Source organism: Cebus imitator, unplaced genomic scaffold (assembly GCF_001604975.1).
Source record: "Cebus imitator isolate Cc_AM_T3 unplaced genomic scaffold, Cebus_imitator-1.0 Scaffold50, whole genome shotgun sequence".
NCBI classification, from domain to species: Eukaryota; Metazoa; Chordata; class Mammalia; order Primates; family Cebidae; genus Cebus; species Cebus imitator.
In genome coordinates, this window is record NW_016107365.1 from 693255 (window position 1) to 705567 (window position 12313).

At 39.0% G+C, this 12313-nt stretch overlaps 1 protein-coding gene across 11 annotated transcripts in view; it reads left to right on the forward strand.

Moving 5' to 3' along the window:
• RAD17 (RAD17 checkpoint clamp loader component) overlaps positions 1-12313 on the forward strand; it is a 43912-nt gene that overhangs the window by 7062 nt on the left and 24537 nt on the right. For 9 of the 11 annotated variants that reach the window (XM_017527580.2, XM_037738155.1, XM_017527581.2 and 6 more), the window contains 6 exons: positions 3635-3791; positions 5823-5959; positions 6763-6815; positions 6900-7025; positions 7118-7187; positions 12098-12209. In XM_017527580.2, coding sequence (XP_017383069.1) covers positions 3635-3791; positions 5823-5959; positions 6763-6815; positions 6900-7025; positions 7118-7187; positions 12098-12209 — 655 coding nt within the window. The remainder of the gene's footprint in view (positions 1-3634; positions 3792-5822; positions 5960-6762; positions 6816-6899; positions 7026-7117; positions 7188-12097; positions 12210-12313) is intronic. The other 2 variants (XM_017527582.2, XM_037738153.1) reach the window with 2 other exon arrangements.

A 12313-nucleotide genomic window follows, 5' to 3' on the forward strand; every position in this document is an offset into this window, starting at 1 on the left:
AAAAAAAAAAAAAAGGTAGGATCTGGATTTATCAATGGCCAAACTAAATTTACTTTTCAAAGTTTATTTTAAGTACAATACGCCAAATATTTGCAGAGTTTAAGTTTTTAGGGCAACTTCTTTCCTTCAAAATTCCATAAAACTCTGTTACAGTGTAGATAATGAGATTAACAAAAGTCTTTATGTTATAATGTTCTGATAAGAAACTACCTCCTAGTTCTCTTATTGGAAGGGAAATTTGCTATGTGGCTATACCTACTCTGTCAGAAAACAGGCACTTCAGTATATTACATAAAAAAATGTGTAATACCTGTGCAGAGGCTTCATTTTCTTTGTAAAGAAGTGATCTGTCTGATATTATAGTCCTCATTATTCAAGGTAGTTGTATTCTATAAAGTTGCTGAATTAGCAAATACTGAACCACTGTTTCTAAGGAAAACACTAAATTAGGCTTCTGCCAACCTCTGGTCACAACATTTTTGTCAGCCTATCGATATATAACCTTGTTTTATATGTGTTTCTGTTTAAAGATATCTTAATTAATGTACAGTCATGCTTCAATTAATGATGGGGATACATTCTGGGAAATGCATCATTAGGTGATTTCATTGTTATGAGAATATCATAGAATATACTTAATACAAAACTTACACAAACCTGTGGTATAGCCTGGTATACACCTAGGCTGTATGGTATAGCCTCTTGCTCCTATGCTACAAACTTGTACAGCATGTTACTGTATTGAATACTGTAGACAATTGTAACACAGTGGGAACTATGTGTATAAATAAACATACCTAAACCATACCATTTAAAAGTACAGTGAAAAGGCCGGGCTTGGTGGCTCATGCCTGTAATCCCAGCACTTTGGGAGGTCGAGGCGGGTGGGTCACCTGAGGTCAGGAATTCAAGACCAGTCTGGCCAACATGGTGACACCCCATCTCTACTAAAAATACAAAAATTAACCAGGCATGTTGGTGTGTGCTTGTAGTCCCAGCTACTCGGGAGGCACAAGAATCACTTGAACTCAGGTGATGGAAGTTGCAGTGAGCTGAGATCATGCCACTGCACTCCAGCCTGAGCAACAGAACGAAACTCTGTCTCAAAAAAAAAAAGTTTGGTAAAAACGTGGTTATAAAAGATAAAAAATGCTATTATACATTTATATAGGGAACTTACCATGAATGGAACTTGTAGGACTGGAAGTTGGTTTGGGTAAGTCAGTGGGTGTGAGTGGTTAGTGACGATCGAAGAACATTACTGTGCACCATTGTAGACTTTTATAAACATTGTACACTTAGACTATAGTAAACTTAAAAAGTTTTTTGTTTAAATAAGCTTCACTTACTGGAACTTTTTGTATAGGCCATTTTGAGAACTTTATGTAGCTTTTTTACTTTATAAACTTTTAGATTCTTTTATAACATTTAGTGTAAAATACAAATACATGGTAGGGCTACACAAAAGTGTTTTCTTTCTTTATGTCTTTATTCTATAAACTCTTGTATTAATTCTTTAACTTTTTAAAAATGTTTTTAAAATTTGAAATAAGACACAAACACACACACATTAGCCTAGGCCTGCACAGGTGAGGATCATTAATAGCACTGTTTTCCACCTCTACACCTTGTCCCACTGGAAGGTCTTCAGAGGCAACAACACATAAGGAGCTGTCTTGTCTTATACAACAGTGCCTTCTTCTGCAGTACCTCCTAAAGGACTTGCCTGAGGCTGTTTTATAGTTAACTTTTTTTTTTTTTTTTTTTTTTTTGAGACGGCATTTCACTCTTGTTGCCCAGGCTGGAGTGCAATGGCGTGATCTCACTACAACCTCCGCCTCCCAGGTTCAAGCGATTCTCCTGCCTCAGCCTCCCAAGTAGCTGGGACTACAGGCACGCGCCACCATGCCTGGCCAATTTTTTTTTTTTTTTTTTTTGAGACAGAATTTCACAGACAGGTGCCAGGCTGGAGTGCAGTGGCGCGATCTTGGCTCACTGCAACCTCCGCCTCCCAGGTTCAAGCAATTCTTCTGCCTCAGCCTCCCAAGTAGCTGGGACTATAGGCACGCGCCACCACGCCCAGCTAATTTTTGTATATTTTTTAGTAGAGACGGGGTTTCACCATGTTGGCCAGGCTGGTCTCAAACTCTGGACCTCAGATGATCCACCCTCTTCAGCCCCCCAAAGTGCTGCGATTACAGGTGTGAGCCACCGTATCTGGCCAACTTTTTTATTTATTTATTTTTTATAAGAACAAGTAGACTCTAATAATAAAGATACAGCATTGTAAATACATAAACCAGTGACATAGTTGTTTATTATAATTATCAAGCATTATGTATTACACAATGAGGTATACATGTTGCACTTTTATACAGTTGGCAGTACAGTAGGTTTTTGTACACCAGCATTACCACAAACGTGAATGATGTTTTGGATTACTACTGGGAATTTTTCAGCTTCATTATGATTTTATGAGACTGCTGTCTACCACTACAGAGTGTGTACTGTATATTGTTGATCCATATACTTTGAACTCATAGTGAATAGCACTATAACTCATGCACTGCCCTTTTCAAAAGTGGAACAGGCTCTCTTTGTCCAAGTACATAGGTTCTTATTAAAAGAAAAAAATATTAAGAATTACAACCTACCATTGTATGTAGAAAATCTTCTGATATTTCTGTAGCTTTGACTTTGTTTTTAAATCAAATATATGGTATGAAGGAATGTTACTGGGATCCACAACCTATAGTCTCTCATTAGAGTTCTATGTCTGGTAAATATGTTTCTTTTTTTTTTTTTTTTTTGAGACAGGATCTCACTCTAATGCCCAGGATGGAGTGCAGTGGCATGATCTTGGCTCACTGCAGCCTCCACCTCCCAGGCTCAAGCAATCTTCCCACCTCAGCCTCCTGACCAACTGGGACCATAGACACACACCACCATACCCAGCTAATGTTTTGTATTTTTCTTTTATAGAGGCAGGGTTTTGTCATGTTGACCAGGCTGGTCCCAAACTCCTGGGCTCAAGCAGTCTACCTGCTTCAGCCTCCCAAAATGCTGGAATTACAGGTGTGAGCCATCCTGCTCTGCCCAAATATGTATCTTAATATGCGTTTCTTAAAGAATCTAATAACCAAACAGATCTTCCCATAAGAATGTTATATTTGTATGACAGTAATTTATATCATCCAATGCGATGTCTATATTAAGAATAAATTATATGAGTTCTGGTAATCTCTAAAAACCTTTGTGTCAGACATCGCCTCCCTAATTTAGTCCAAGTTTAGTTGTTTTAATTTGGTTACTAAGTAGTCTTTGGGAGGGACATCATGCAAGAATTGAGACATTATCAGAAGCAGAATTTAGAGTTGAAGAATTAAGATTCTCTTATTTCCGTGTTTGCAGAGGTTTTTGTATGCAAAAGGGGAAAGAAGGCAATTAAAAGAAAGAAAAATAATAAAGTTGGTTTATTCCAGCAAGCATTGTTAGGAAATTTAGTCTGCTTATATGAAACGTTCAGCAAATACTTATATAAGTAAATAAATAATATTTGGAATGAAAAGTCAGAGATAATAATCTAGCTTTCCAATGATTTGGGTTTTTAATTAATATTTGTATTTGATTTTAGGGTGGATCTATTTTATTAATAACAGGTCCTCCTGGATGTGGAAAGACAACAACCATAAAAATACTATCAAAGGAGCTTGGTATTCAAGTACAAGAGTGGATTAATCCAGTTTTACCAGACTTCCAAAAAGATGATTTCAAGGAAATGTTTAATACTGGTAAGATTTGCTGTGAAGGTTGTGGAAGTAGTGGGAAAAACCTGTTCTTAAGGGACCTTTCAGATAAAGTTCTATGATTGCATTTTTTCCCATACTTTCCACTTTCAGAGGGACGGAATTTCACAGGCCATGTGTGATGGCTCTCACATGGGAGGCTGAGCCAGGAAGATTGCTTGAGGCCAGGAGTTAAAGACCAGGCTGGGCAATATAGCCAGACCCCATCTACAGAAATTTAAAAAATTAGGTATAGTGTTCTGCACCTATAGTTCCAACTACTTGGTCTGAAGTGGGAGGGTCAACTTGAGCCCAAGAGTTCAAGGTTGCAGTGAGCTGTGATTGTACCATCATCATGCTCCAGGCTCGGCAACAGAGTGAGACACTGTCTCAAAAAGAAAAAAAAAGTTATTTCAGGAGAAGGAAAAAAAGCATGTCTCCAATGGAAGGGAATGGAATTTTTTAAAGATTAAGTCTTAACTGTTTTGTTAACATGTTCTTCTATTTGCATTATTTATCTACTTTTTTCAAGACAGAGTCTCCCTCTGTCACGCAGGCTGGAGTGCAGTGGCACAATCTCGGCTCACTACAGCCTCCATCTCCCGGGTTCAAGCGATTCTCCTGCCTCAGCCTCCTGTGTACCTGGGACTACAGGCGCGTGCCACCAAGCCCAGCTAAATTTTTGTATTTTTAGTAGAGACGGGGTTTCATGGTGTTAGCCAAGATGGTCTCGTGATCTGCCCATCCTCCCACTTCAGCCTCCCAAAGTGCTGGGATTACAGGCGTGAGCCACTGCACCCAGCCTATTTATCTACTTTTTTCTAAGATCTGGCTAGGAGGTTAGACAGTGTTAAATAAGATATTTTATTTGTTAAATCAAGCCTTGCAATGTGTTAAAAAAAAAAAAAAAAAAAAAAACTTGCCGCCCCAAGATAGCGTAGATCAGTAAATACCTGCTAAAAAAAAATCAAATGAAAGCAAAAGGCAAGGATGTCTTTGGAATTTGGAAGGAGACCTTAAGATAATGATTCAAAAATTGATAATAGTAACAATTTATTTTATTTATTTATTGATCGAGACAGATTCTCACTCTGTCACCCAAGTTGGAGTGCCACCTCTGTCTCCCAGGCGCAAGCTGTTCTCATGCCTCAGCCTCCCGAGTAGCTGGGATTACAGGCATGCGCCACCACACCCAGCTAATTTTTGTGTTTTTAGTAGAGATGGGGTTTTGGCATGTTAACTAGGCTGGTTTCAAACTCCTGGCTTCAGGTGATCCACCTGCCTCAGCTTCCCAAACTGCTGGGATTACAGACGTGAGCCACCCCTCCCAGCCCTCCTTTTGGGTCTCTCTTTTTTCTGTAGGATTCTTCTGCAAGAAGAGTTCTTTGCCAGGAGCAGCCTTCTGCTTTGGGTTCCTTCTCCCATCTTTCTAGTGTTGGAACTCATTTAGAAATTCTTCATTGGTAGGCCAAAGTCATAAATATTTTTACCAATTATATGAATGTTATACTGACAGCTGTGTTCTTAGGTCAGTTAAATCTATATTACACAGAGTCTCACTCTTATTAAAAGAAAACAAATAGCAAGAATAGCAAGAGTCTCACTCTATGTAGTATAGACTTAACTCACTGCAACCTCCTAGGCTCAAGCGAACCCCACCGTCGCAGCCCCTCAAGTAGCTGGGACTACAGGCACAAGCCTCCACACCTGGCTAATTTTTGTATTTTTTTGTAGAGACAGGGTTTTACCATGTTGCCCAGGCTGCTGTTGAACTCCTGAGGTCAAGCAATCGATCTACCTTGGCCTCCCAAAATGCTGGGATTACAGTCATGAGCCACTGTGCCTGGCCCCATGTTGACTCTTGTCTTTTGAAAGGAATATCCTATTTTAAATTTAAATAACTTTTCATAATTAGGAAACAGTCTACAGTATTGTGAGATGCTTTGAGTGTATGTGTGTGTGTGTGTACATACAGATGTATAATATTAATTTATATAATTTGTTGAAAATAAAAATGGCATATGTGTTTCCTTTCAGAATCAAGCTTCCATATGTTTCCCTATCAGTCTCAGATAGCAGTTTTCAAGGAGTTTCTACTAAGAGCAACAAAGTATAACAAGTTACAAATGCTTGGAGATGATCTGAGAACTGATAAGAAGATAATTCTGGTTGAAGTAAGGACAACTTTAAATTTTTTTTTTTTTTTTTTGGAGACAAAGTCTCCCTTTAACCCCCAGGCTGGAGTTCAGTGGTGCAATCTTAGCTCACTGTAACCTCTGCCCTCTGCTTCCTGGACTGAAACAATTCTCAAGCCTCAGCCTCTCCTGAGTAGCTGGGATTATAGGCACCTGCCACCATGCCGGGCGAATTTTTGTATATTTAGTAGAGATGGGGTTTCGCTACGTTGGTGAGACTGGTCTCGAACACCTGACCTCAGGTGATCTGCCCACCTTGGGGAACCATTGCACCCAGCCAACTTTTAAAATCTTCCTGTAGCTATTGACCAAACAGTTGTGAGATATACCTTACATGATAACTTTAGCTGTTTCTATAGTAGTAATATTGGTAAAATACAGCACAAAGGCTTTGTAATAGTAGAAACCTAAAGTCTTTTTTAATAAACCTGAATGGAATAGCTGTAGGATAAGGAACATTAAATTTTTAATGGTTTAAGTATAGAAAAGCAAAAGGAAAGTTTGGAAAATTACTTCCCAGTGAAAATACTGTAACTGAAAAGCAACCCTAAGAAATTTGGTCTGAAATTGAGATCCCCATTGATGTATGTTACTGTTTGGGATATCATCTATTTCATGTTTCCTTTAACTTCTATGAAAGTTCTCTTTAAAATATATAGAATAAATATATTTTTAAGTTTAAGTATGCTTAAGTGTAAGTATAAATCTGAAAAAGTATAAATCTGAAAAATAAATATGCAATGGAATAAACTATATTATTATTTATTTTTTATGTTCCATAGGATTTACCTAACCAGTTTTATCGGGATTCTCATACTTTACATGAAGTTCTAAGGTAAGTTTCAGTGAAGTATTCTAAAACTCCAAAGTAAATGACAAGTGGCTTAAATTTCAACATTCCTGTATTTTGTTATTTTAGGAAGTATGTGAAGATTGGTCGATGTCCTCTTATATTTATAATCTCTGACAGTCTCAGTGGAGATAATAATCAAAGGTTATTGTTTCCCAAAGAAATTCAGGAAGAATGTTCTATCTCAAATATTAGGTAAGACAGAAATTTCTGTTTATAAAGACCATATACATACTATATTTTTAACTTAATCATTTAACTGCTATCTTTCTTTATAAAACTTTTAGTTTCAACCCTGTGGCACCAACAATTATGATGAAATTTCTTAATCGAATAGTGACTATAGAAGCTAACAAGGTAAGTCTTTAAGTAAACCTTGTAACTATAGAAAGTCCAGCTTAAGGTTACATAGTATTATATAAATTGAAGGAGCTAGCGACATGTATTATTTTAATTTTTTAGAGTTAAAACATTTTGTTATAAAGCATGTCATTTTAGCAAATGTAGGAAATTCTGATTTTTAAAATTTTCCTACTATTAAACTTTCACTTTCACATTGAGGTATATTTTTCCTTTGCTTGGTTTACTGTTCTAAATTGTATCTGTCATCAAGAAAATGTTTTCTGGTATTTAAGTATGGTAGCTATCAGTAATTCAACTGTTTCTATTGTCCTGTTGTCACTTTTTTATTTTAAGTTTTTTAAAAAATTTGTAATGACAAACATGTATTATAAAATATATCATCTTAACCATTTTCAGATATACAGTTCAGTAGTGTAAAGTATATTTACATTCATATACAGCTGTTGTCACTTTTTTTGTTTGTTTTTTTGAGACAAGGTCTCACTGTTGCTGAGGCTAGACTACAGTGGCATAATCATGGCTCACTGCAGCCTCGACTGCTTGGGCTCAAGTGTTCTTCCACCTTGGCTTCCCGAGCAGCTTGGACTACAGGCTGGCACCACCATGACTGGCTAATTTTTTTATTTTTTGTAGAGATAGGGTCTCCCTTTATTGCCCAGGCTCGTCTCAAATTCCTGGCTCAAGTGACCCTCCCGCCTCAGCATCTGAAAGAGCTGAAATTTCAGGCGTGACCCTCTGTGCCTGACCTCTTGTCAATTTAAGTATGTCATTTTTTTCTATATTTCAAAGCAAAATGATGTTAAAAAGAAAAAAACTGATGGACCTTCTGCTCCCAACATCATGGTTCTAGGGAATCCTACTGGTAAACACAAACCAATTCTTGCATAAAACATAATTTTTGTTGCACTGCTACGACAACAGGAACTGAGGGAAATCTCGAAGGGAAAGATTTTGAGGATTAAACATATTAATGTAGAGCACCTAGCTGAATAAATAACAGATATTAATAGTGAAAAATGAGAAACAAACTGAGTCCAATAATATGGGAAGCAATTACTGTGATGAATTATTATGCCATTAGTGTTTTGAAAATATTCAATGGGTCAGGCTTGGTGGCTCATGCCTGTAATCCTAGCACTTTGGGAGGCCAAGGCGGGCAGATCATCTTAGGTCAGGAGTTCGTGACCAGCCTGGCCAATAAGGCAAAAACCCCATCTTTGATAAAAATACAAAAATTAGCTGGTGTGGTGGCGGGCACCTGTAATTCCAGCTACTCAGGAGGCCGAGGCAGGAAAATTGCTTGAACCCGGGGGACTGAGGTTGCAGTTAGCCAAGATCAAGCCAGTTCACTCCAGCCTGGACAAAGAGTAAAACTCCATCTAAAAAAAAACTATATGTGTATATTTAATGACATGGAAAATGATCACAATTTAATGTTACATTAAAAATAAAATAACGAGAGGTGGCCCAGTATGGTGGCTTATTCCTGTAATCCCAGTACTTTGGAAGGCTGAGACAGGAGGATTGCTTGAGGCCAGGAGTTTGAGACCAGCCTGGGTATCATAGCAATACTCTGTCTTTACAAAAAAAAAAAAAAAATTTTTAAGGCAGGGTCTCACTCTATTACCTAAGCTGGAGTACAATGGCATGATCTTGGCTCACTGCAGCCTCAACCTCCCAGGCTCAAGCAGTGCCCCCACCTCAGCCTCCCAAGTAGCTGGGACTACAGACATGTAGCACCACAGCTGGCTAGTTTTTTTTTTTTTTTGGTTGTTGCTTATTTGTTTGATATGGGGTCTCTCTCTGTTGCCTAGGCTGTAGTGCAGTGGTACAATCTCGGCTCACTACAGTCTCCACCTCCAGGTTCAAGTGATTCTCATGCCTCAGCCTCCCAAAAGGTGGAATTACAGGCATGTACCATCATGTCCAACTAATATTTGTATTTTAGTAGAGACAGGTTTTCACCATGTTGGCCAGGCTGTTTTCAAACTCCTGGCATCAAGTAAGCCATCCACACCTCAGCATCCCTAAGTGCTAGGGTTACAGGCTGAGCCATTATACTTGGTCCTGGCTAATTTTTTGTATTTTCTGTAGACACAGGGTTTTGCCATGTTGCCCAGGCTTGTCTCAAACTCCTTAGAAGCAATCTGCCTGCCTTAGCCTCCCAAAGTGCTGGAATTACAGATGTGAGCCACAGTGCTCAGCCTACAAAAGATTTCTTAAAAAGTTAACTGGGCATGGTGGTACGCTCCTGTAGTCCCAGCTACTCAGAAGGCTGAGGGAGGAGCATCGCTGGAGCCCAGGAGTTTGAGGCTGCAGTGATCTTGGTGACACGACTGTAGTCTGTCATGGACAGAGCTAGACCCTATCTCTAAAAAAAATTTTTTTTTGGTTGGGCGCAGTGGCCCATGCCTGTAACCCAGCACTTTGGGAGGCTTAGGCGGGCAGATCACAAGGTCAGGAGATCGAGACCATCCTGGCTAACACAGCGAAACCCCATCTCTACTAAAAATACAAAAAATTAGCCAGGTGGTTGTCACGCGCCTGTAGTCCCAGCTACTTGGGAGGCTGAGGCAGAAGAATCGCTTGAACTTGGGAGGCAGAGGTGTCAGTGAGCCGAGATCACACCCCTGTACTCTATCCTGGGCAACAGAGCAAGACTCCATCTCAAAAAAAAAAAAAAAAATCTTTTTTTAAAGGGGCAAAATTATGTAACACTATCAATAGAAATTATGTCATCAGGCCAGGCAAGGTGGCTCACATCTGTAATTCCAGCACTTTGGGAGGCCAGGGTGGGCGGATCACCTGAGGTTGGGAGTTTGAGACCAGCCTGACCAACATGGGGAAACCCTATCTCTACTAAAAATACAAAAATTAGCTGGGCATGGTGGCGGGTGCCTGTAATCCCAGCTAGTTGGGAGGCTGAGGCAGGAGAGTCGCCTGAACCTGGGAGGCGGAGGTTGCAGGGAGCCGAGATTGTGCCATTTCACTCCAGCCTGGGCAATGAGCAAAACTCCGTCACAAAAAAGAAATTATGTCATCGGCCCTTGATACGTGGCAGGCACTATGCAAGGTATCGGATGGGATTAAAGTTTGGTTCTGGTCCTAATTTACTATGCTAAAACAAACAGGGTGAATAACAAAATACATACATGTATATACACACACACACATATACACACATAAATATACACACACACACATATAAACCTATGCATATTAGAAAAAAAAGTACACAGAAATGCTGTGTGATTAGTTCTGGATGGTAGGATTACTTGTGTATTTAGGTCTTTAAAAAAAAAAAAACTACCCTACTTTGGGTGCAGTGGCTCACGCCTATAATCCCAGCACTTTGGGAAGCCGAGGTGGGTGGATCGACTGAGATCAGGAGTTTGAGACCAACCTGGACAACATGGAGAAACCGTCTCTACTAAAACTATAAAAATTAGCTGGGCATGAACTTGTAATTACGGCGGGAACTTGTAATCCCAGCTGCTCCTGAGGCTGAGGCAGGAGAGTCGCATGAACCCGGGAGTTGGAGGCTGCAGTGAGCCAAGATTGTGCCATTGCACTCCAGCCTGGGTGACAAAGCGAGACTCTGTCTCAAAAAAAAACAAAAAAACTACGCTGTAATCCCAGCACTTTGGAAGGCTGAGACGGACAGATCACTTGAGGTCAAGAGTTCAAAAACAGCCTTGCCAACATGGTGAAATCCTGTCGCTACTAAAAATACAAAGATTAGTTGGATGTGGTACACACATGTAGTCCCAGCTACTTGGGAGGCTGAGGCAGAATTGTTTGAACCCAGGAGGCGGAGGCTGCAGTGAGCTGAGATTGCATCACTGTACTCCAGCCTGGGTGACAGAGCGAGACATTGTCTCAAAAAAAAACTACATTCTCTACTATAAGCATGAGAACTGCAAATTGAGCCATGGTGCATGCCTGTAGTCCCAGCTACAAAGACTGAAATGGGAGGATTGGTTGAGCCCAGGAGCTCAAGCCCAGCCTGGATGATAATAGTGAGACCTTGTGTCAAGAAAAAAGTGTTTTTTAAGTGACTTGATCAGTTCAAATGGCTCCAGTTTAAAAAAAAAAAAAAAAAAAAAAGAAATAATTGGAGTAATTGTGGCTTTTTCGTCCTCACCAGACTATATAATACGTTGAAAACCCTAGTAAAGGAATTTTCATGTAAATTTTGTAAATATATCAGATTATTTTGTGTGTATTTAATTTTATCACATTCTATTGCATTTTGAGGGGTTTTTTGTGTGTATGTGTGTGTACATATATAGGTTGACATGTATCTGTGTGTATATAGTGAGAAAAAGTAAAAAGTTTAAAATACAATATGGTCAAAGTGAAAAAGTAAAAAAATGCAGTATTTAATATTCCCTGAAAGTTTACCTTAAACTGTAATAAGTTATTGATGCTTGTACCATTCATAGACCAGTGTTTAACATGGAGGCTTTTTAGTTTTTTATTATTATTTTAAGGTAATTTTTTTTTCTGGCCCTATTGCCCAGGCTGGAGTCCAGTGGCAAAATTATAGATCACTGCAGCCTTCATCACCAGGGCTCAAGCGATCCTCGAATCTTAGCCTCAGAAGTAGCAGGGACTACAGGCTCACACCACCATGCCCAGCTAATTCTTCTGATGTTTTGTAGAGATAAGGTCTTCCTGTCTTGCCTAGGCTGGTTTTGAACTCCTGAGCTCAAGTATTCATTTTGCCTCAGCCTCTCCCACATTGCTGAGATTACAGGAATGTGCCACCGTGTCCAGTCCTTTTTAGTATTTAAGTTTAAAAGAATCTAATTTACTTTCTTTAAGTTTAGAAAATAGGTTGGGGTTTTTTGTTGTTATTTTTAAGAAAATACCTTTTTTTTAATTTAATTTTTTAATTTTAGAATGGAGGAAAAATTACTGTCCCTGACAAAACTGTTCTAGAGTTGCTCTGTCAAGGATGTTCTGGTGATATCAGAAGTGCAATAAACAGCCTCCAGTTTTCTTCTTCAAAAGGTAACTATGGAAGATACAGTCATGTGGCATTATATAAGTGACTGACTTTCTCTTAATTATTCATTCAAGAAATCAAAATAAATTTTTCTTTTTTTTTTTTTTTT